Source organism: Brachionichthys hirsutus, chromosome 11 (assembly GCF_040956055.1).
Source record: "Brachionichthys hirsutus isolate HB-005 chromosome 11, CSIRO-AGI_Bhir_v1, whole genome shotgun sequence".
NCBI classification, from domain to species: Eukaryota; Metazoa; Chordata; class Actinopteri; order Lophiiformes; family Brachionichthyidae; genus Brachionichthys; species Brachionichthys hirsutus.
This window is the reverse complement of record NC_090907.1, coordinates 8,060,677-8,085,936: the sequence shown is the minus strand read 5'-3', so window position 1 is coordinate 8,085,936 and position 25,260 is coordinate 8,060,677. Positions and strand designations below refer to the sequence as shown.

The following is a 25,260-nucleotide window of genomic DNA, read 5'->3' as shown; positions in this document are numbered from 1 at the left end:
TAAACACAGCAGAGTGGATTATTAAAGCTCTGGCTCACAAGCGCATTCACAGACACCACAGCACAGTAAATCGCTCTCACTCCTTCCATATCTGCAGACGCAATAAAGGGAGAGTCATTTATACACATTGGCCATCTGTGGACTTGTGGGACACAGCGAACCGTCTGCTGCTGTTAAATATCTATCTATACTGTCCATTGTACATGCAACCAAAACAATTGGTCAATTTAGTGATTATACTATATTTGATATTTTCCTATCCTCGTGGCGCACAACAAGACAATTGCACAAGGTCTTTAATATTTGCAACACATTCTTCTTCTCTGCTCTTTCTAAAATAGGTGGGCAGAAGGCAGCATCACAGAACAAGAACGCAACACTCAAACTGTTTAACCATTTCCTTGGAGGAATTAAATCTAACAAACATTCATATCATTTCAGAGCATTATTGAATACAAACTAATTGTCCACTAAAATAAACTTGTGCTGAACATTGGGCTGGATATTAAACACTCATTAATACCTACTATAAAGGTCTGGCTCTGTGTGCACAGTTTAGTGCACACTTGTTGTTTCCTGATTGAAAGCCGTTCTCTGGCTGAATTTTGTATCTTGTTTTATTTGTATTTTATTTTGTCCACACCTTAAAATGTCATTCAGTAATGCAAATGTACCTTCATTAAAGACTTCATGACGTTGGTTCCCAGGATGCCCTGCAGGATGCTGCTTCTGCTTCTTAGGGGGCCTCCTGTGTACAGCTGCCATACTCATGCTACTGTCTGTAGAAACGGGGCTGCCAGGACGATGGCCTGGCGTGTTTATTTGGTATTTTCGTGCTGGGAAAGGAAACAGAAGCCTGTTTTTACCGTTGCTTTTTTCTAGCAGCAGAGTGGCTGACCATGTGAAACCTACCTGAAGCTCCTCCGACCTCAAGTCCCTGTGTGTTGGGATATTTGGCTACCCTGAGGCCTGAATACTCTGCGGCTGCGGCAACCGCTTGAGCAAAGTCGGCATCAGTGAAGAAGGATCCGTCTGATGAGCTGACGGCACTGGACCTCCCAGAGGAGACGTTATCCTCCTCAGAAGCTGACCCCCATCCGTTTATCATGGAGCCAGTCACCGAGCTCTCCAGGTCGCCCATGCTGGATGCAGGCGTCTGTTCAAGCCCTCGCAGCAGCAACCTCCGCGGATGCATCTGGGGATGGTGAGGGTGTGCATGGGGGTGGGTGTGGTGATAGTGCATCTTAGCCACCTCTGCATCTGTCTCATCCCCCTCCTCCTCCTCCTCCTCTTCCTCCAATATATCCTCCTCCTCCATGCCATCAGTGTCCAAGGCCAATGGGCTAGTGATGTACCCATATGTGTGTGAAGGAGAAAGGGGCCTCGGATGGGGTGGGGGGCTCACAGCATGGCACCTGCAAGAAGTGGCAAACACCCAGCATCAGGATTCCATCAAGTTTGAATAGTTTGGATGCATCTTGGAAACATACAGTCCATTTTAAATGTTTTCCTTAACTTAAAAGGTGTTTCGAAATAAAGAAGAAATATAAATGCTAGCAGTGGCTTGAATTTAATCTTTCCTATTTCATCTTAAATCCGTGACGTCACGCTTTGTGCCCTCACAGGTGGATTATCACACTGATAGTACCGTGTAGACCTGAAAAAACAAGTGAATGGAGTGTGATTCATTACATATTTTAACAACTTTCCACTTCCTGCAATTTGATTTTTATGCTGTAATGAAACGAACTGAAACAAATGACTCCGCTGAAGCTAAGAAATCCATCTAAAAGCGAAGATATGGCCAAAGGTGCTATAACACACAGACTTTGGAGTTAATGGGCTAAATCCAGGGAAAAATTGTGAAGTTCAAATATTTTTGATATTTCTCCACGAGGATTTAGTGAATTCTTTTCATGTTAAACATATCAAGTGCTTCTTTTACACCTTTTTGCATGCATCTATGATGCCGGGCTGCTTCACATCATGCAGTTGTACCTGCGTTCACGGTTGTCATGTGCATCCTGGAGCATAGGTTGCATTTCCTCCTGAGGCGACGGAGTGAGAGTGGCTGTCGACTGGTGACTGTAAGATACAGCAGCAGGGGAGGAGGCGGCCCCTCGGATAGGAGGAGTGGGCCCCCTCTCCATCTCCTCTTCCAGCTCATCAGGCTGCAGGTACATGTGAGAGGGGGGCACAGGGCACTGCATGTCCGGGTCACAGCTAACAACAGAGAGATGGGCTCATTATTTCCTTATCATTCACAACCCCCCCCCCCCCCCCCCCCCAAATGCTTTGCCTCTGAAACCACGAAAACATGCAGTAAATATTCATGCCATCCGTCTATCATGGTTTGACATGAGTGTAGCACTCATAGATAGAAAACCCTTGGGGTGCATGCTTGCTTGAATGCCTCCTTTTTAAATACCGTGTGTGTGTGTGAGTGAGTGATTGTCACTGCAGACAAATCCCACCTTTCTTCCATCGATAGAGAGTACTCCTCTGTGCTTCGACTTGGGGGTGGGTTTGCAGGGGGAGGGGGCAGTAGGTCGGCCCAATTCATTGTGCTTTGTTTGGGTAGTTTGGGGGTGCGCACTCCTTTTTTCTGACTCTGACTCCCTGCTCAAAAAAAAAGAAGCATTCTGTCAGTCACAAGACACCTTCAGACATACGGACTCATATTTTCATTCTCCAAGAAAGAAGGAAATGCATTCATTTTTAATGCTGAAGTAATCGCAACATAATGAGTAGGAACTGGCCGCAGGTAAAATGCATTAACAAGACTCGCCGACAAAGGAAAGATCATTTTACGCGCCAGAGTGCAAAGGCTAATGCGACCATCCACTCTATGCAAGTGTGTACATACTGTATGCCTCTTTGTTATTAACTAAAAAGAAATACTGTAAAATGTATAGTTATTTCCTCGCAGGAATATTACACAGTGCCAAAAGAAAAGGTGGCAAGAAAATTGTGGAAAAGGATTCAATTAATACCGAACTATTAAAATTGTGAACCAATGAGCTGTGCGGTGCGCTGAGCATTAGGGGCTCCTCCTTAATGGGCTTGAACTTCAAACGCAATATCAGAATGGATACATGGCATTAAGGCGGCAGTGTTGCATGCCGTCTACAATGTGCTATCATTTGTCCTTGTCCACACACAGACGTTGAAGCGCTGATGAAATTAAGCTTCTGCATACAGGAATGAAAGTAAAGTCAATTAACAAAAACAAAAATAAAAGCAGGAAAAGCAGAAATAATACCAAAATTGCCTTTTATCTGATCTGCTTCAAACATTCCCTGGTTGACATTGCAACCAGAGAACAAAAGGCACATGCAAACGCTCAGCACAGCCTTCCTGCCTTTGTGTGGAGGCATTGTTGTTGGTTTCCTCTTCTCTTTATATTCAGCAGTTTTCCACTTTCTGAAGGCATCTCGATCCCCCCTCCCACACACACATACACACACACAATTTCTCTTCAAGATAGTATGACACGGAAATTAATTAAATTAGCATTTTAAAGCATGCATTATTAGCATCTCAAAGTGATTTATTGCTTCTGAACAAGACTGCGATTTTCAAACGGAGCTCGGGGGGCTGTGTGTGATTATATGGTTCACAACAACCATTAGCAGGGATAATACTTCAGCAGTTAAATTAAAAAAGAAAAGAAAAATTCAGAAAAGGGAGAGAGAGGGACGCTGGATGAGTCATAACCTCTGAATGCCCTTCCTGGGATTTTTCTCACCTGAAGTACTGCTGCTGCCTCGATCGGAGCTGTTGTAGGAGCCTCCTGTGTGGCTGTCGTGGCTCTGGTTGTAGGGGATGGTGGCTGGCATGACGCCATCACCTCCTCGGTAGCGGTCTGAAGGTGGAGGATAACGGAGGTTTTTAGTCAATGCATCATCTGGCTGACTCGATAGCTTTCGTTCACATGGTGAGCAAAGAGATTGATGAGCAAGGAAATTAAAAGTAGCATGATCGCTTCACATGGGAAACGTGAAGCGACTTTGCACTGCAGATAGATGACAGATGTGGCAGAAGGCATGCAGCTCATGTTTCATAATGATCAGGCGAGTACGAGAACACGTGCAACATCTACCAACGTCTTTATCCAGTCGCAACAGAGGGATGATAGTTTCATTCAAAGCGCCGAAACAAACAGTTATTTTTGCCTTTCTTTTAGGAATCTGATGCCAGAGGTAAAAGCTCACACCTGCCGTCGTCACATCAAGACAAGCCAGCCGTGCAGCACTGGCCGACATTTAGCTGCAAACATTACGTGATCACTTGAGGGGTTAAATGAATTCCATACAGACAGCCAGAAAGAAAGGGTGACGATGCCGATGTTGACTGAAAGGGAGCTAGATGGAAATATGAGCATGGCACTTTTCTACAGTGTTCCTCAGTGAGGCGGATAGAACCGGGATAGGAGAGAGCAGAGGGGGGAAAGTGGAGGGGTCATGGTTTGGAGTTACCCTCTGGAGCCATGGCTGCTGGGGGGGGGGGGGATCCACAAACTCACCCTTGTTCAGCTTGTTTTGCTCCATGATGTTGTACTGCAGCTGGGAGCCCATCTCTTGTTTCTGCTGTTGCACCGAGGGGGGCTTCCAGCAGTGCTTTTCATTCATGTCCCCTCCAACCCCGATTCCTCCTCCACTTCCTCCAGTCCCTCTGTCTGAGTTCATGTTGTTGCCCAGGATGGAGGACTGGATGAGCTGGGTGGTGGCGTACGGTGTCGGCTGCCCCCCCGGACCCACAAAGCGGCCTTCTTTCAGGTTTGGGCTGTTAAAGGTCTTCATCTCATTGATCTTGTTGGACAAGTCTACATCTCCATAGACTCCTGACTCGGGCACAATGAGGTTGGTCTGCTTGCTTTCCATCTGGTTGTTATAATTGGCGATGCAGTCGGCTGAGGAGGGTGAGGAGGGTATTATTCAATCTCGCCTGCTGCTGATCAGCTACACAGTCGTATGCCAGCTCAGTAACAACAGGGAATCATCTACTGCACAGCAGAAAGATTGTATTTGAGGAACGTGAAATACAAAATACGTATTAACTTCAGGATTTAGGAACGTCACCGCGGCCAACGGAGCGCTTTCATTCCCAGTTAAAGTCTGATGATCTACTTTAGTAGAGTGACACAGGTGGTTTCACACCTTCTCAGTCAGCTCACTCGTGACTCATTGTGGGTGTCATGTCTGCTCTTTCCCACCTGACAGTGGGATCTGCTCATTGAGAGGGACGGAGAGACATGTCTGTATCAAAGACCTGGGATGCAGCTCGCATTAAAAGCACAGCTCCCCGACAGATCCAATTTTCGCTGGCTCATAAGATATTCAAATCCTCCGGCAGATCTTTGCGGTAAATACCAAAGATGGCCATAGGTGCGTACTGCTCGTGCCATGCATCTCGCATTTCAGCAGCGAAGAACAGCTTGTCACTTCAAAGGTTGACGCGTGAAAGCACCCCTATGGCTCAGATAAAGGGACATCAACTCCTCTTTCTTTTCTCCGCCACCTATGATCCTCTTAATGTTCACAGAGTTTGGGTTTGGCACACACAAAGCATGCATCTGGCAAGCTCCTTAGTGTCATACAGCGGGGGTGTCATGCGAAGAGAAAGGGCTGCCTTCCGCCTGTTGCTACCTGTTTAACTCCACCTCAACATGGTGAGAGATGTTTAACACTCCAACCTCAGACGGGTGATTAGCACAAGGAAAAGACTGAACTTGATGACTATATAGTCCACGAACTGAATTAGTAATCCTCGCTGGGAAAGGTTTTGATGTAAGGTTTATATTGCATGGCAGGATGGATAACAGCAGGACAGGAATTATGGGCTGCCCTTAAAGGCACAGTCCCAAAGTGCATCATTTAGAACATAAACCCTTTCCCTACAATCTGGTCTGGCTGTGCAAGACTTCAATAATAGCTGGAAGAGTATCAAATCAAATCATCAAGTCATCAGATCGGAAGTTCTGGCTGTTCCCAGCTAGGTCAGTGTGTGCGTTGTAGTGTCTAAAATCTTGATGCTGAATTTTTCCTCCTTCAATTTGACAACTGTATTAGTCCTCTACTAAAAGGGTACCACATGTTTCTTCCCTGGCCTCCTTCTCTTCCCTCATTCACACACTTCCTGTGCTTTTAACACGGCATACAGCACGTTTACACTCCCTCACCTGCTGCTCCCATCTTGTCTTCCAGGTGCACCTTCCCCTCGCTATCATTATTTTTATTTCTTCCTTTCCTTTCTAGCCACTGGTCTGCAGTTCGGCCTTGACCTCTTTGCTTGCTGCACATTTCTTAAATAACGCGAGCACTTAGGGGAAATTACATTACTGGCTATAACAACAGTATGGAAATCAGCAAAGCAATTCGATTAGCAACAGAGTAGAGCCATAAGCCCCTCTCAGTGTGCTTCTTTTATTTCCTTCCTAAAACAGCTCTACTTTAACCTCAGATAAATCAAACACACACACACACACACACTCTTCAGGTTTTTCTTGTGTACCTAGAGAAAGGAGCGATGTAGAGAACAATTCTCCAGAGAGCTAACCCAGATATCAGACTTTACTCCCTATTGAATTGCAGATTCCCTCAGCGCCTACATTACTCATATCTGCAGTTATTCTTCAAGGCCCACTTCGCCGTGTCTGCAGGCTGCATTCATTTTGGGTGCTTCCTACATGCGGTCGTGTCGACACTACGTACCTGGGCGGCTGTATGTGGCCAAGTTGCTGTCGCTGTTGCCGTTGCCTGCGGTGCAGCAGTTGATGCTGCAGTCGTTGTGGTTGGAGCAGGAGTTGGGCCACGTGTCAGCCAGCCAGGGCTGAGTGGCCGACTCCCCCATGTTCAGCAAGCCAGGCCTGGAAAAAATGGAACCAAACGGTCAGTGAAAGGATGAGCCTGAGTCAACGCCTTCATGACATTTATGTGAATGAATGAATGATCTATCATTAAGGTGTGCACACACACACACACACAAACAGCCCTGGAGCAAAGTAGAAAAACGGCAGGCTAAACAAATTGCGTGCACTCGACTTGTCCGCCGCTGTCACTGAGCCTAGTGAGCAATGGTGAGCTGCCTGGATTGGACAGCGTGAATAATTCCCTCCCCATGTAGTGAAATGTGCATCTTCAACATCCAGTGAAGCACCAACACGGGCCGCCTAGACTCCTTGGTCTCACACGACATCTCTGTCAATGTAAAGGGGCTTTCTGTTCTTTCTTTTTTTCCACAATATGAGTGAAGAAAATAAATTATGCAGACCAGTTCTTCCCATCATTCCCCGAACATCCAGCTCCTCCTTTTATCCATTTCCTCAACTTTAATCCATCAGTATAAGATCCCTTGTTAAGCAAGATTCTACTCCGGCAACTTGTCCTCAGGGTAAAACACTGAGTATATAAAAAGATCAGAGAAAAAATGGCCTCTGTTGCTTATGGAATTAATTACCAGGGCCATACATTGTTTCCATACGACTCCCTGTTTGCATATCCCAACACTAAATTAGCTTTGAATTACTTGTCCTTGTTCCCTCTCAAATGACTCATTCTTGGATTCATTTCGGGTAATGAACAGATTTGTCTTTTACAGGCAACCACAATCCCACGATGGCTCCTCAATCACCTCGGCAGTTGCGTGTTGATACCGAAAGGCCATTGTCTTTGTGCAACGCTCACACAGCCAAGCTGCACACGGGACTCAATCACAGAACTGGATAACATAATGAATATGGATTTACTGCTGATGTCTCAAGGCTAACTAGTCATTAATACATGGCAATACACACAAATGTACACTTACAATCTGTATTGTGCATTCTACACTGTCAGTAAAGAGGAGGCATGCTTTGAATACTTAATTCCTTCATTTCCAAATTGTCTTCAGGATCAATAAAGTATCTATTGCTATTACGGTAATTATCTGAATGTTGGCACTTATATGAAAACAAGCTAAACGTCATCCAGAGGCTGTAGAAATGAATGTTACTGAGTTGATGTTGTGTTTACAAAGCTTAATTCAACACAGTCTCACTATCTGTGCACACTGCAACATTAGGTGTGGCACTCTGCGCGTGTGCATGTGAGTTCCCTCAATGTTTGAGGATGCAGTTATGGCACAGCCTTGTGGTTGTTTGTGGCTCACCACCACAGAGATAAAGAGGGGCTCCTGGCAGACTGCATGGGGCTTTGTTCCTGTCATCATAACGTACTTAATGCACCTCCAGTCCTCACCCCTTCGCTGCTCTTAGTTGCTTAAGAAGGTAACAGCACTCCCCCTAGTGGTTGTTTGCTAAATGTACACTTGCAAAATCAAACTGGACTACTCAAGGGGGTTTGATGGCCCATCATATCTGATATCTAATTGTGCTCATTCTGTAATTTCCCTAAAATAGATTTAATACTTGACAATAAGACTGATACAATAAGTAAACACTTACCTCCCAGCACTGCTAACACCTTCTCCACCTCGCTGGTATGCCACTGAAAACAGAGAAATGACAGTTTCTGATACGGTTTCACCCGTCCGTCACAATAGTGTCTGTGTGATACTATAGTTCAAGTGATCTTTTGAATGTATATGTACTGAATATATACATAGCAACAGGATCAGAAAATAGACATTTAAGAGGCTCTAAAAGCAGCAAAGCGTCTTCATGTTTCAGGCTCCAAATGCTGCAAGCTGCACATTAAAGATGTCTAATGTGCCACTGTATGAGGAGGATATAAGCCTCCAACGTTTATTATCACATCTGAGAGGAGGTAAAGGGTGCGGACATTTCAGCCCCTTTTTCAAAATGGAAGTTGCTGCATAATTGACTTGCAAAATTTTCAGCAGCTCATGAAGCAGACTTGCAACTGCAAAACTGTTCTATACGTGACTGAAAGCCTCGAGGCAGCAGAAACAATACTGTTTCTATTTAGACAAGACCTCGGCACAGACAGGATCAGGCAGCGTAACCGCAAACACAAACCGCTCAGCACTATCTGTCTCACATCGGTTATTGCACTGAATGCTGGGAATACCCCTGACACGCCTCGTGAAGACAAAGAACTTCAGGTGGATGAAAGTTCAGAAGTGAAAAAAAAAGGCAGAAGCAAATCTGCATATAAGGAAACATTTTGTATCATTCACAGATCACCTTCTGAGCGCTGCTGCTACTTTCCCCATGGTGGTGTTTTGCCGCAACGGTGGCGCGCCACTGTGTTAAATCACACCTGAGGTCGCCAGCAGCCTTTTGATCAAGCTGTCACTAGTTTTAGCAGATTCTCAATGGTTGGCTTTCATGGTGATATTCTGTCATGAGCATTTGCTCCGTGGATGGACTGCACCAAAGATCATACCCTTTGACTGACCTCTCTGCCCATCAAACATGACCATGGCTGTTTCAGATTTTAATGGATGTATTTCTCAAATGCAGAGAAAAGGGGGAGCACTCACGTAGAGTTCAGTAAATGAATAAAACAGTGCGTCACTTAGATGGAGCAGAAGAAAAGGGAAATAAAACAGTGCTTACCTGTTGGTGTGAAAGTAAAGGACGGCACTGTTGGGGCAGAAAGAAAGGAAATCCAATTATTGCTGTTAAATTAGGGTCCATATTCCATTCTGATGGTACAATGCATACGCTTCATCACCAGCTGTATTCTATTTCATTCACAAAAGTGTTTTGGCCTGTGTGCACATGCTATTCATCTTTGATCCTTGCAAACATCCCTGTTTTCCAACCGTGGCGAGTGAATTTTAGGCGGCTGGTTCAAATCGTTGCCCAGTTTGTTAAGCGCCTGCTGGGTGGAGGTAGATGTGGGCGCGAGGCAGATGCCACCCGCTGCAGCTAAGCTACTCGCAGCTTGGAATGGAAAGGGCTCTTGTGCAAAACAGCCTTCTGTCGGCAGATAGAGATTCTGTAATGGCTGGTGTGGCCTACGTGTATCCTTAGTAAATAAAATGTACTTTGTTCTTACCCTCTTTGAAGACTGATGAATACTACTGTAATTATTTATGCCGTGGGATTATTCACTTCCTCAGATGGTGCCTGTGCCAATAACGCGCCACAATCATCGGACGGCTCTTTATTTGTAGGTTGGGCGCCTTTGAAAGGGAAACGTTGTAGCGCCCAGAGTGCAAACTGTCAGTGTGTAAATGCATAAATCTGGTTTTCATGCTCCAAAAATAAAACAAAAACTGTCACTTATGTTTAATCCTAAACCACGAGCAGCTGTAGCACTACTATGACCCTTTAGCGACTAGTAATTTGGTTGCTGCAGTCGCAGGCTTTCCGATGATTTATTTGGATTATTTCAGTTGCGCTTATGTCTTTCCGTTTCTGCAGCCCGGGACAATAACCTTTATAAAAAAGAATGTCGTATTTGAAATGATAGCTGATCAGCCCAGGAGCCCTGTGACATTTGTAATGATTGCAAGGAAAGAATAAAGAGCATCATTATTATTATTTTTTATCTCGAGTTTATACAAGTACGTTTTGTGTTGCGCCAAAGACAACACCAGCACACACTTTTTCACACAGATGCACCGCGCACACACACACACACACAAGTCCCAGTTCAACCTATTTCACCCTGAGTGCAGGCTGTTGCTTCATGTGGTTGCAATTATACTCTTTTCAAGACATTCTTGGTTACCAGTCTCAACAAAGACCGAGGCTTCTTGTGGTCTGGGAGAATGAGGAGAATGAGGGGAAGACCGTCTGCCGAATGTGCCCTTTGGGGAGTTTTGCGAGTTCTTGTAACCCAAATTCATCACACAGAAGCATCAGTTTTTTTTTTCCTTTTTCAAAATATTAGCCTTTATGAAAAAGCAGAATTCTGATATTTCTAGATGGACCTATGTGGGCTCAAGATCAAGCGTCACCCACTTTCAGGTGACTGCAGTGGATTGGGAACCTGAACAGCTCGGGTTTTATGAGTGACAGCCGCAGATTAGCAGCAGTTAGGTCAGCACATTGTCTGCATACCTGAAGGTGCATCTCCTCTCAGCCCCGGCAGTCAGCACTAAACCTGAGCCCAGGTAGCGTTCACAGGCAGCAACTGCACAGCCCCAAGGCCCAGTATTAATTCAGCCCACACATAAATGTGACTCAGAAGGCTAATAGGTTTCTTTACACTCAGCTATTGCGGGCAGAGGTTGGGCTCAGCCTCGAGCCAGATTAAAGCCCTCTGGTTATGATGCAGCTGCTCCAAGGAGATCTTTTTTTCAAAACACATGGCAAGTCGACACGATAAACAGAGTTTGCGTTACACTCAGCTCTGGACTATAGCCCATCCTGTCTAAAAGGACATCAGGAGCATCTCCATGATTAAAAAGGGATTATGTCAAGGCTTTCTCCATTTCCCATCACAGTCAGAAGGGAGTTGTTAGCTAAACGGGGAGCGACTGGACCTCGAAATGCGCTTTACTCAAAACCACTCTTCACACACTCCGAAAGAATCGGCGTAACAGAAGAAGGAAAAAAGTTTCAAAAAATCTCTCAGCAGGAGCTCTCGTCATATCTTCAAATACTCAACATTCAGTCAGAAATCACCATGGGTGCTCGACAAAGCCCTTTTGTGAATGATGGCTTCACGTTGGCACACCTCAAAGCCACACTGCAAATCAGATTCTCAAGTTGCTGCCAGTGCTCAAGTGTGCTGACCTTTGCGTATGCCTGCGTAGCTGCTGGGGAGGCCGCTCCTCTTCTTACGGTGTTTGTACAGCCAAATGCTGAACACCATGAGGATGATCCAGCAGGCCGCTCCGATGCCGGCGATAAAGGCTGGCTGCTTGACCACATCTGAGATCTGCTGGGACAGGGGGTTCTCTGTGCTCATGGATTCCGTCATTCGCCCGGATGCATCTGATGGGGAATTATTGGAAGAGCAGGAAGGATAACATTATATTTGGTGGTGCAGAATTGAGTTGCAGTGATTTGAATATGTCAGCAGGGAGGAGGAGAGGAATAGGACCATTATTTAACAGTCAAACCAAGTGGAAAGCCCAAACACTGAAAATGTCTATCTAAAAAATGGATTCAGCCCGATTCATAAATATGAACGTTCTCTTTTCTTGCGATGCACAAACAATTCTTCATCTCAGCAGGAGTGTTTGAGGCTGCTTTGTGGAAACGGAACCATTTCTCTCTAATATTCAAAAGACTTTCATAGCAAATCCCATCCAGCAATGGCTGGTAGCAGACAGAAAGCGACCGAGGGCATTCACAAAGAGTGCACGCGCACGTGAACGTTGGCCTTGTGGAATTCAACAGGAAGACTCAGAGGCGTCATTTACGCGGATCAACGGATGCCTTTGTAAACATAAATGAATCCAAATGAATTCTTCCCTTGAACACAAACACCACAGTAATTAGCGAACCGAAACACAACTGTGAAAAGCTGAGGTGTGAATGCCTTGCCGCCATTGGTGCTGTGAAATGCACTGGAACAGGCTCCGTCTGCACCGAGGCTCACAGCAGCCAGCTCTCGGCCTGCTTTTCTCATCTGTCGCTCCTCTCCGTGCGTCGCCCTCATGCGTGACACATGGAAAGACTTCTCCGGGTCGCCCCACGCACTGCCGTCCGGAAATTTCTTCATGTTCTTACTTTGTCGCCATCTATTTTTCCGCCAGTCTTTCATGCTGCAGCCTCTCTTCTCTATTAAGTTTCAGAGCCAGAGGCCAAACACAAAAACACTACACCCACTGAAACCAGCTCCCTGCCTCCCTCCACATCCTTCTGACTGAGCCTGCGTCTCCAATCCACTGCCCGTCTCCTAATTTTAGGAGGCTGTCTGGCCGAGTGAACGGCGCACGCCAATGTGACTAAGCAGCCCTCCAGGGAATGCGCAGGTATCTAGGCTGCGATGACGCATGCAAGCGCAGAGTGTGACAAATGCATTTGGGTGAAGCACTGGTCCCCGAGGCGCATTGTTCCACTTCGGTGTTGGAACATGGCAACAATCACCACAGGAACTCTTCAAGAGTAATTGCGTCAGTCACAGCCAGTGGTTCTTCATGCCCATCTCAGCCCATTCAATCACACATTTAAAACCAGATGGATTTCTCCTTCTCCCTTACATTCTGCCACATCCTGCTTTTCATGTGTTTTCCATTCCAGCTAGAGTAGAGGCCATGGGGAATAAAAAAAACCCAACTGAAATGGCATCTCAAAATATCTGTCTGTCTAGACAAAAAGGCTGAAACGCAAGCATGCATTGATAGCATGTCCCATCTAAGCCGAGAATGCAAGATTTATTGTCGACTTTACTTTCTTGCAGCACAGCAGAGGCAGAAACCATTGCATCCTTGACTAGTGATCGGAGGAGGGTGTGGGCGCCAGCTCAATAAAATGTACCCGTGATGATCGAGCAGCCAGCTACTGCTGCTAAAAGCCATCTCACGGCGCACTGTCGCTCAAATTCGTCCTGCTCTTCTGGGGTGAGTGTGACAACAGTAATCGCTTCAATTACAGTGTTTAAGCATCACTGCTGACAACGAAAGGAATCGCAGGCAGAGACTTATCATTTATTTTGTGACAAAGAAAGAAATTACATAACTGTCTGTTTACTTGGCCTAAAAATCGCATGAAAAGCTCTTGTCGTGAGCCGACTGCATTAACGTGATAATTATTCGTCAAACACCGTGGTTCCTTCCTTTGTATGAGGATAGCTGGAGGAGAAACACATCGACGTGCAGCAAACACAGCCACTAAAGTTTGAAAAAAAATAATGATATGACCCCCTGTGAGAGCAAAACAAAGGCCGTTTCTACCCACCGAGCTGAAAGAAGGTGATATCACTCTTGACCCCAGGACCTGCCCCGGTGCTGGCTGCGACTTCCACGCTGTAGCGGATCCCTGGGGCCAGGCTGGGAATCAGCACGGAGAAAGTCAAGCCATCGACTGTGCGGTTAATGTGGTACCTGCTCTCGTTCCCCAGGCACCAGATCTGCCGCAGAAACAAAAAGACACAGAGGAGATTGAATCAAAGTTACGGGGGGGGGGGGGGGGGGGGGGGAGCTAGCCGCCAATTTGTTTAATCAGAATTGGTCAGTGCTGCTAATGCAGAACAACGGCGAATATTGTGTTGCAACTCTAAGGCAGGAAAAATCTGTGCAGCATAGCTTTATGTTTTAAAGCCTGCACTCCTGATGGGGGTCAGTATTAACTGAAGTAGCCATAACACGGCTGATCCAGGTTGATGCCTGTGAAAAACAACTTGGGATCACTTCGTAAAGTATTTTCCGCAGAAGCTAAGTGCTATCATCTGTGCGTTGACTGAAACCAGGGTCATAAAAGAGCCATCCAGAGGCCTTCAAGTCCTGAACCCCTGCTTTCTCCAGCCCCCACCGGCTCCCACCAGTCAACCAGCTTTGCACTACTAGGGTGTGCACTGTGCACGTCTACCTGTGCATGTGTCTGCACTCCTGTAATGGAACTACAAAGCCCTGACATTTTCTGTGTATCTTTAAAATTGAGGTGAGTGGAAGCACCGCTGGGGAGCGAGCTCAGTAATGAATGGCAGGACACTCTCGAGCTGGATTTAAAAACCATGAAATTACTCGAAAGCCCATCAACAGAAAACATTTACCTGGGAAATTAACAGTGGCTCATCGTTTTACAGGGTGTTCCTCATCTTCCCTCCTACCAATAGCCTATATTCTTAAAAGAATGCCTAAAAGAATGTCCACATAAAACACGGGACATCTACAGCATAATGCAGGAACATGTCTGCTGTGGGGACATGTCTAAAAGAGTCTATAATATTTGTTATGGAGGAGGGTGAAGGATGCACAGCTCCAGACCAAAAGAATGGTTTAATATTTTACAATACGTGTGTGTATTTGTTTACATCTGCACAAACGTAAAGAGTTAAAATGCTGAAACATTTTCACATCAGAATCGTAATAATGCATTCTTGTATCGGATGTAGATTTTTTTAATATATATATATATAGATAATGCACTAAGCCCATGACCAAATAATCATTTGTTCTACCATTGTGTTTTTGATGGATGGAATTAGAACCCACAGAGTTCAAATAAAGTATCTCTGGTAGAAATCCTCATGAAAAGCCAAACATTTGATCAACACTTAAAGTCTGACTATTAGAAGTGATAAATCAATAAGCATCATGATAATAATCATACTATAATTTTTTTTTTTTTTTTAGATTTTCACTTCAACACAATTCACCTTTGAAGAATCATAAGGTGTATGAGTCTACTATCTCCACCAGATGGCACTGGTTCTCAACAGTTCACACCAGCACCCCCACTTTTGACCCATTCTTTGCCCCGGCTGAGGGTCTGTGCAAGGAGAAAGAGCTGAGGAGTGTGCATAGGTGTGCCTCAGCCAGGAATTCACTATCTTTCCATGTCTGTGCCATTGTCTCTTTTATCTACTCTGTCTGCATCTTTGTTTGTGTCTCCTTTGTGTCCCTACAATACGAGCTGTCTCCATCAGACCTGAGGTTGCTACTTGCTGTTATTTCACGTTACCTTGTACTCCTGGACCATTCCATTCTGCTCCTCTTCTGGAGGAGGTTGCCAGGAGACCACAATGGTAGTTCCATTGTCCCTGCTCTCTGTCACTGTAACCTCACGAGGCGGAGCACTGGGAGCTGAGAGAAGACGATAAAAACAAACCTTTAAAGACCATACCGGTTCAATTTTCATTACTGCATGCCATCTCTCCTTTCATTCCATTTAGCTGTCAGAATTAAGTTTGCGTGAGACTGCCGGAAGCTGAGGTGAGAACAAAAGACTAATCATCAACATTACGATGTTTTTTTTTCTACAAACCTAATTGATTTATTTGAGTCAAATGTTTTTGCACGTAAAAAAAAAGAAAAAAAAGCTAATTGCAGTTTATTCATTCAGACTTGATGGAGGTTTTATGATGGGTGGGGAACAACAAACCTGTGCTGCAATGGTAATTAAGCTGGAATCATTATGAATGCAACATAAAAGATAGAATCACAGTGTGTCTGAATGTCATGAAAAGGGGTGTGTTACGTTTAGAGATGCAAAAACAATTATCCAAAAAGGTATTAATGGAGGGGAATCCAGCAGTGAAAGATCCAAACACTCCTACATGTACAAAACACACACAACCCCCCCTTCTCCGTATTCACATTTATTTTAACCCATTTACTACAGATTGAAATTTTAACTTGGGTTTAAACCCAACCTCATGAAACTGCCACAACCACACCCAACTAGAAATTAGCACAACACTCACTGGAGTGTTGAGCAGGGCTTCCATGGGGCCATTTAAAAAGCTGAGCATGCACCCCAACAAGCTTGAATACACCACATGTAAACATAACATAATCCTGCCGCCAGTGACTGCTGTATGCTCAAACACACACGCTGTGCACGTGAAATCAACATGAAAACGCACATGCACACATGCCCGCACCTTCCTCCAGCGTTTTTCCAATTTTCACATCGCTGTCCGTTCCCTGGAATTCATTGAAGAAGGGGCGGACTTTGAATTCATATGTGACTCCCTTCCTGAGCTGCGGCACGACAGCGCTGTCCTCTTCGGGAGTCCGGACCTCAAACACGGCCCAGTCGTTCCTCCGGAGCCCCTCCGGCGAAGGCCTGTACATCAACTTGTAGCCCTGGACATACGGTGACTGCTGCTCCACCTGGTCAGAGACGAAGAAGACATGATTAGCTGCTTCACATTTCACACTGGGAAATGATACAGCAATGCAATAGATTACAGCATCATTGGACAGTGATGGATTCATGCAGCTCATACAGGATCACTACGGAAAGAGGCGCCAACTCATCACATCACCGTTCTTATTTTATCCATCCGCATCTAGATTTCTTTCTGACTGGTTGTCCATGCACCATTTAGAGCAGCAGCGATTTCTGCAAACCACAGCATGAGGTCATTGGCCAGAGGTTCCTCTGTGTCTGGAGCTAGTTAAATGGGACCCAGACTCCCAGAGCAGCCTGTCTCATCCTGTCCTGATCTCCAGTGAAACAACTGGTCACTGAAGTGAAGTGAAGGGAAAGGGGGGTGGAGCCCAATACAGAGAACCAGAAGTTTAACATAAGAAATTCACTGGCAAAAAAAATAATAAAAATGTTGTTGTTTGTGATCCAGCATGGATAGAAAAAAAACTATGCACTCCATGTGGAAGGTAAACAGCATTGACTTGAAAATAAATTAGTGATGTCTTTCTCCCAAAAACACGCTGCTAGCTCACGTGGTCTTCATTAGCCTGAGACCTGTGCAACCATTTACCACAGCACAATGGAAAAATGCAAAAACACACAAACATCACATTGAGAATAGATTTAACCCCACGAAAACAAGGAAACGGTGGCGCTCTTCATCACACGAGTTCTCCTCGTGTTGAACGCTTTGCTTGAAGATTCCAAGGAGACCGGGTATATGGGCAGTTAACGTCTCGAATCAATCTGGACCTGATCTTTTTCCACGCCTCTTTTTCAGAGGCTCTTCTGATCTGCCCAGCGAGCCATCACACAGACCAGCACAACGGTGGACAGCCTCACTGCACAGATTGATTGTCTCATAATCAGATCAGTTGAACGTTAGTTCTTCATTTTCAGCTGGTAACAGCAAAAACATCAGAAGCTCCCAGTTCTACTCCTTCCTCTCCCTCCAATCCGTTTTAACATCTGTAAGTCATTTCCACTTAAGAGCATGAGCTGGCCGCCTCGTCCTTCTCGCTTGTATTATTTTAACAGCTGTCAAGTGCTTTCTATCTGAGGGGGCACCGACTGGCACGCCACACGCCGCTATGTGGTTCTACATGACCAGCAGAAGGCTGCACTTGGTAGGCTGGCTTTAGGGCGGTTGGGAGTCCAGTCTGGGCAGAACTGCAGACTTTTGGTCCATCTTCTGCCAGATGGACACTTGGACTCTATTCCTGGTTGTTCTCTGCAGCATCCTTTCTCTGTAACTTACTACAATTTTAGGAAATAAGCTCGGATGACGGCCTGACAATTTGTCCGCAGGCACGCCTCTAATCTCACATCGGAGCTTTTGTGACCAGCTGTGCTGATCCATGTGGCTATCCGTAGCTAGCTACAGCTGTCTTCAGTGAAAGTGGCACTAGTGCATTCATGGAGAACATTGTACTCACTGTCCACTGCACCCTGACAGATGAGGAGGAGAGGATAGTGGGGTTGTGGAGGTGGATGACCACCTCGCCCAGCTCCCTTTGGATCTGACGGTGATCCACGCCCTGGCTCGTCGGAGGGATGTCTGAACGCAGAGGCACAGACACCAGCAATGATTGATCGTAAACTTGAAGGAGGAAGCAAAATGCAGCTGTCAAAATCAGAGAGCCATTTCTCACCCTGTGTTTTCACAGCATCAGTGATAGGACTGGGATCACTCAAGCCATAGGCGTTGGCTGCCCGCACTAAGAAGAGGTAGACTGCACTGGGCTTCAAGCCCTTCAGTGCAAACGACTCTGTTTTCACGTGATCCGCCAAAGTCTGCCAGCTGCTTCCCGATGCATGACTGCGGACACACAACAGGGGGGAATGAATGCTTCAAAGGTTCTAGGAAGACCACGCAAGTATTTTGTTTACTGATTGCAGAGATGATTCGTTTTACCTGAAGGCCTCAATTACATAGGAGGTGGGCGTGGCTCCAGCATTGGAATTCGGCTTCCAGGAAAGGGAGACGGAGGTACGGGTGACGTCAGTGACCTCAGGCTTGGAAGGGGCACTGGGTATCAGGTTTGGGTCAGTAGGTCTGTTTGGTTGGACCGGGACTCCGAACTCTGAAAGTCAATCAGACAAAAGGAAAAGAAGAGGGAGAGATTTAACACTCTTGTTAGGCCCGAGCGCCTATCTAGCTTGACTTGTGTTTTTACAGAGTACAACGAGTACAAAAAATGGAAACTTGACGCGAGAACACTCCTCCTGACGGATGCCAAACCTCAACAGTGGTGTAAAGGCCTACCATGGATTTCTAAGGAGGCCTTCCATGAGGCCTCTCCACCGGGCGTGGATGCGATGCAGGTGTAGATGCCACTGTCACCAATCTGGTGGAAGAGAGGGGCGGATATGCAGTTAAATGGAATGTATTGACATGCGTGCCACGGTTGGCTGAGCTGACGCTCTCTCTCCCGCCATCGTCGCTCTGCTTATTGATATTCTGCAGGTGTTGGTAGCAGGCAGCTGTCATTGCCTGATAATCTCAACATTATCTCTTCCCAAGCAGAAGTCGTGGGAAAGCACCTGGAAAGGCCAAGTGTCGGACCATTGCTAGTCAAATGGGAAAGATTTTCACAGGATCATAGACTAATTGGAGACCCTTTTCTCTGTCTGCCGACCCCCTGAGTGCTGAACGTGGTAGCGTGTAGCATGTGGTGACAATTTGTGGAGACGATATACTACATGCTCACAAAAGTTGGGTGATATTTTAACAGTATACTGTAGTTTATTACTTCATTTTGTATTTTGCTTGAGTTCAGGCACAGAAAAGAAGTCAGAGATTTCTCTCAATGAAGAGAGAGGCCTTGTCGGCTATATTATATACGCATATATATATATATATATATTTATGCCATATCATTTCATGCTGCATGGCCACAAATTGAATACAGTCATCCCAGGACCCCTGGAAAATCCATGAAGTGGAGACGCCATATTTATTTTATTATTATACGTATATTTTTACCTTCATGAATCCTCCCCTGCACTGTTAGCAACCTACCCCCAACTGTACTACCATTTCACACACACCTATAAACACATTTGTATTCTAATGCAGTAACAGTAGTGTATACTGTATTTCAAAACTTGAAGGAAACTTTCACAAAAAACAAAAGCGCAAGTTAGACCCAATGCCAACGACTCGCACGCTGATGCAGGATGAGCGAGGCGGAACATCAGGAGATGCTGGAACGCACGTAGATCCGGACGCAGATCTCGTTCACATGCTGTATACGTGTTGTAATACGCGTTTTCATTTATTTTTAACTACAGTATCTTTTTTTACTGTTTTATTTTTCTTAGGCTAGAAAATGTTAATTTTATCAATAAAATAATGGAAATAATGGAAATGTAAACAATTATATTTGGCAAGAAAATGGGATTGGAGCTTTGAACGCGGCTTTATCTGTTTTAAGCTATTCAAAGGTTGCTTGACGGTAGTTCTTATAAACAGATTTTTCCTGCTGAGGTTGAAACACATTGCTGCCAATCTGATTTTACAAATCTGTCCAGAGAGATTCATGATTTATTCATATGAATCCAGACTTGCACTAATAATCTGCTTATCCGCTCATGGCCTGCAATCCTACTGAATTTAAATAAAAATAATAGTTTTTCTGATGTTCTGCCAGTTAACAGGCCGATGAAGAAAACAAAACGCGACCATGTTGGGTGAGGAACATGTCATGTATTCAAACTGCTCTAACGTCCGCTCTGTCAACTGCAGTAAAACAATGATGTGCTTAGTCGCTCATGCATTGGACACCGAGGGTTACCAGAAAGAAGGAAATTACTAGATCAGCAGCCAATGCAAATTACCCTCGAGGTGTGAAGGAAAACATCCTCATGCCATCGCATGAATCAATTACTTCTCCCATCAGAGACGTCCCCGTTAAAATGTTGTCAAGGAGAATCAAAACGATTGTTGACGTAAAAATCCCTGTGGAGGCTCCTCTTCTGTAAGCGGGGAGGGGTAAACCGATGCATCTCCTCCCACCTGCCTCGCACTCTCGGCCCAATCGCACTGTAATCTTGTCACCACAAGACGTGCCAGCATCTATCAGAACAGAGCAAGCTGACGGGAACTCTGACCCTGTGACGCCTCCTTCTGGGAGACATGTCAGCACCCCCTAGTCTCACGCTTAGAGTGTGTTCAGCATTATAGCACACACACACACACAAACACACACCCACTGTATGTAACATCCACCGTGTTTGGTGACTGACAGGATCTACAGACTGTTCGACTTCACAGACTCCATTTCAAACCTGTGACAGCTACCTGACAGCTCACTGAGGCTGACTGCTGGCAGGGAACACAGGCTTTATTTACCAACCAGCAGGGTTGCCCGCCACATCAGACACTCCTGAAGTCTATCTCAATTCATTATGATTAGACATTAAAGGCAGCCAAGTAGCAAATCATGAATAGAAACAGAATCTCATTTTCATCTAAAGGAACGTATGACAGGAAGATGCTCCCACTCCCAGCCTCATTACAGAATCGTACATTTACTTTGCATGATGAGAGGGCCATGATTATGGTTCGGGTTATTGCTCCTCCTGAATGTGTGCATGGATCTTACCTTTGCGTAGCGAATCTGCAATGCGCCTGTGTCCAGCTGTTTGACCCTGGAGTCATGTGTGGATACCAAGACGCCGTCCTTCCTCCACAGGATGGTGGGAGTTGGGTTCCCGAATGCCACGCAGTTGAGGATGACCGTGCCATCCACAGCTACTGTCTGATTGGTCGGGCCTTGTCGGATAACCGGTGGCGGGCGGTCTGACACAACTGTTGAAGGAGGAGAAGTCACAATCAGGATGGAAGGAGACAAAGCGAAGGTGTTCCTGTGCTGTCGCAGAGAACGACGCCATGTGAGGAAAACAAACAAAACAGCAGATAATCCGGAGCGTCTGACAAGTTGCAGCAAAGCAAGCACGGGAAAACTGCAAGGCAAGGGCAGTGAGAGAGGAACTAAACTCAATTTCTGGAACTGGAAACAATTTTCCAATCATTCCGCAGCAGGAGTTAAATACTCAGCCAAATAAAAGCAGCATAATTAAAATCAAACGGCCTCAGATACCCCGGCTCTTTTGCTGCAGCACTATCAGACACCTGGCACCACTCATAGGAAACAACGCTCACAGCCATCAATCCCAAAGCCCATCCTCTAACCATCAAACACCAAAGACGGGAGAAAACAAACATCCATTCACAACAGACAACACCATTAGCATGAGGATGTTTGAACTCCTCCCCGTCTCCCCTCCTTGTGAACCCTGGATGTTTTAAAGCCAGCAGACAAGAAGCGGGAAAGCATTTATTTGAAGACGAGTCAAAGCATGGAAGATACAGAGAAACAAATGCAGGGAGGCAAATGGAGAACAAGAACCAGAGATTTCATAGAGCAACCGTTTTCCAGCTTCCTTATGACTCTGCTTTGAGTTGCATTATGTTCCTGTTACAGGTTTTCCGCCTCCCTCTGATTATTATTATTCATAGCATGGCAGATGACCATTAATGTCAGCACCCCTGAATTATTAGCAAGCTGTATTCGGTGAGGACCAATCAAATCAATACATCATATAGTGTAAAGACGATATATAATAACGTATGAAAATGTGCATAGTCCCTCAGAATCATGTTGCGATGTCAACTCAGGGCCACTTGTATTTGCTTTTGTGCCGGGGACGGTGTAATTACTAAAACATTGTCGGTATGACCTATAATTACCAGATCTGCCTGCGGAGAAGTGGCGGCCGCAGAGTGGCCGGCTCGCTTTAATAACTGTTATTATTATCCAGTGAGCATGACTGAATGAGAGAGAGGGAAGAGGGGAGAGCGATACGGAGCATACCACTGTAGGCCTGAAACGAAGAGGGACATTTGGTAAATGAAGGGATGAGTCTAGGTGTGTCTTAGACAAAATAATAGTTGCCCAGATCTCTGCAGGAATGGTGGAAATAAAGCCAAGGTTAGTCCATCAGGCTGCCAGAGACTGGCTAACACAGTAATTACAGGATCCAGTCGAGCCCTCACCACACAGCCACACTCTTCCACTGGTAGACAGCAGCAAGCCAGCCATGGAATACCAAAGGAGACATCAGCCAGTGTGAATCCAGCAGCAAAGCCAAACACCGAGCCACGGTCTGGGTACAGAGGCACCAGAGAGTCTCTACCTCTGACAGGAACACATCGGACAAGCCAGACCAAACCTCACTGGGTATTAATAAGCTCTCCAGCACTACCGCAGCATTTCAGATGAACGGCATTATCTGAAACACTAATATTTATCCACTCCTAGTTTTCTTTCCCGTTTCTTTTCTCCTCATCGGAAGCTTTGCCGTCTGAAGGAACAGTTTAGACGAAGGCTGTTTACCATCGGTGACCTCGAGCAGAGCTTTGGTGATGACGCTGCCGGCGATGTTGAGGGCCTGACAGCTGTAGTAGCCCATGTCCGAGCGTTCAGCATCAGTGATGGTCAGGTCCCCCGTCTGAGATACGGAAAATCGGCTGGACGGTTGCGGAGGTTGGTAGGAGAATAGCAAATTCTGTGGAGGATGAAATCAGATTACCAACCGACAGGCTTTTATTCAGAGCTATTTGGCTTGAATAAATGAACTGAACATGAATATTCATGAAGTATATTTGAGGATAATAGCTCTCAAGTGAACAATGCCTTCAAAACAGTTATTTAGCTTAGCATGAACATTCTAGCTCCCTAAATAAATGGATAAAGAGCCATTTCAAAATGAAAAGCTTGAACGTTGTTTATTTGTTTACCTGGCTGCCTTCTCGTTGCCAGAAAATGGCTGGCTGTGGGTTCCCAGTGGCCTCGCACTGGAAGGTGACGGTTCTGCCAACTCCAACCACCTGGTTCCTTGGTCTCACCACAAATGCTGGGGGGACTGTAGGACGTCCATAACAATGGTTAACCATTGAAAGGACAAACATGTAGCTATCATAATTTTACAGTTACATGTGGTTTGGGATATTTGAATGGATGACTGCAAGTGTGCTACATGTATTGTATTTTCTGGAGAATTCAAGCTTCCAAAATGTGTTCCGTGCGTGCACAGCAGATTAAATAGTAGACTGATCAAAATCAATTTGCAGCCGTAATATAATATAATGAATAGAAGAAAAAAAAAAACAGGGGTTACTCCAATGCACCCCTCATTTGCATGGGCAAGGGCAAGTCGCATTAAAATTTACATGGAAATGAGGAATAAATTTGAGCCATCTGTCCATGGTGACACCCACCAATAGTGCAGGTCTGAACCAGGATGCAGCATTCATGCATTTTAATGATACATTCCATTTCAGAGTAAGTGCAATGTCGTAGCCCAATGCCATCCATGCGGCTCTGCAGTGACACTAGGCCCGGATGCCTAATAGGCCATTTAGAGGTCCAAGGCCAGCTAATGCCTTAGCTTCAAAATGGACACTGATAAGTTCCCAAATATCATACATCCGCTAAGGCTTTAATTATTTTAATACAGCAGCTGTCTGACACACAGATTAAAGCAATCTGAAAACTGTCATTGGAAAACGAGATCTGCAATCTGTCCATGAATACCAAAGGGTGTTCGGTAATGCATAAAAGGAGAAAATAATAGTCTGAAATGATGCGGCTTTACCTTGGAGGCCCAAGATGAGAATGATTTTTTTACCCATTAAAGTCCTTTTGTCACTGTTGCCCATGACAACAGAAACATGAGTGCTGATTGGAGGGTGGAGAAGAGATGGGAGGAGGATGGAAGGGGGGTTGTGACAGCTTCCCGTCTGTCAGGACGGTGAATAGGTGACGGGTGACATTTCAACTTACCAGACATGACTAAAAAGGAAACAAAAACAACAACAAAACAGAGATGAATAAATAAATAATGAGCAGCATGACAGAGTGGAGAGATAAGGAAAATAACAACGTGATGTCCATGAGCAGTAATCTTGTTATTCTATGAGAAAAATACAATGCACATTGCAGCCTCAACTCTGATCCTGGGGACTGCATGATACAGAAAAGAACAAAAAGGAATGCATTACAATGCAGACGTACAAGAAAATGCTGAGGAACATCTGATTCAACATTCCATCTCAAATTGGGAAAGGCTCAAGGGCAGGAAAACTTCCAGATTAAGTTAAACAAAAGGGAAAAAATACCATCAGACACACAAAGCAGATGTTTTCTGCTTAGCAACATGCTATGTTGTGTTTGCCTGTCTTTTCAGGCAGCTATCTATGTACCTTTATTGAGGTTAGATCCCCCCCAGAGGAGCAGCTAGATCCCAATTCTTCAAACGCAGCCGGGCAAATGTGCATGCCTGACTCATAAAACCGCAAGGTGAGTGCTGTCAGTCGTTGGTTGTATATCTCCCATGACCAATCACTCGCCTTATCTAATCTGTCTGCTTCAATGGCTCCCACGGAAACATAAACGCTGTCAGTCAGAGTAATGGCTGACCGCTCCCTCTCCTCCCCCACCCCCCGCTTTGGCCTTTAAAATGCAGATAAGCGTTACACCAAACTCCCAGAAGAAGCCGCTCACCAC

General features: G+C 45.4%; 1 protein-coding gene across 1 annotated transcript in view; it reads right to left on the bottom strand.

Moving 5' to 3' along the window:
- The window catches only part of robo1 (roundabout, axon guidance receptor, homolog 1 (Drosophila)), a 142,875-nt gene that overhangs the window by 8,634 nt on the left and 108,981 nt on the right, over positions 1-25,260 (bottom strand). Inside the window, exons 8-28 of the mRNA XM_068745770.1 lie at positions 24,538-24,546; positions 23,493-23,617; positions 23,089-23,260; positions 21,295-21,500; positions 18,954-19,035; positions 18,603-18,771; positions 18,340-18,506; positions 18,124-18,245; positions 16,416-16,647; positions 15,494-15,615; positions 13,769-13,940; positions 11,657-11,857; positions 9,524-9,550; positions 8,447-8,489; positions 6,714-6,868; positions 4,526-4,912; positions 3,749-3,865; positions 2,475-2,619; positions 1,999-2,223; positions 913-1,415; positions 675-836 (exon numbers count right to left, since the gene is read on the bottom strand). Of these exons, the coding sequence (XP_068601871.1) occupies positions 675-836; positions 913-1,415; positions 1,999-2,223; positions 2,475-2,619; positions 3,749-3,865; positions 4,526-4,912; positions 6,714-6,868; positions 8,447-8,489; positions 9,524-9,550; positions 11,657-11,857; positions 13,769-13,940; positions 15,494-15,615; positions 16,416-16,647; positions 18,124-18,245; positions 18,340-18,506; positions 18,603-18,771; positions 18,954-19,035; positions 21,295-21,500; positions 23,089-23,260; positions 23,493-23,617; positions 24,538-24,546 (3,543 nt within the window). The remainder of the gene's footprint in view (positions 1-674; positions 837-912; positions 1,416-1,998; positions 2,224-2,474; positions 2,620-3,748; positions 3,866-4,525; positions 4,913-6,713; positions 6,869-8,446; positions 8,490-9,523; positions 9,551-11,656; positions 11,858-13,768; positions 13,941-15,493; positions 15,616-16,415; positions 16,648-18,123; positions 18,246-18,339; positions 18,507-18,602; positions 18,772-18,953; positions 19,036-21,294; positions 21,501-23,088; positions 23,261-23,492; positions 23,618-24,537; positions 24,547-25,260) is intronic.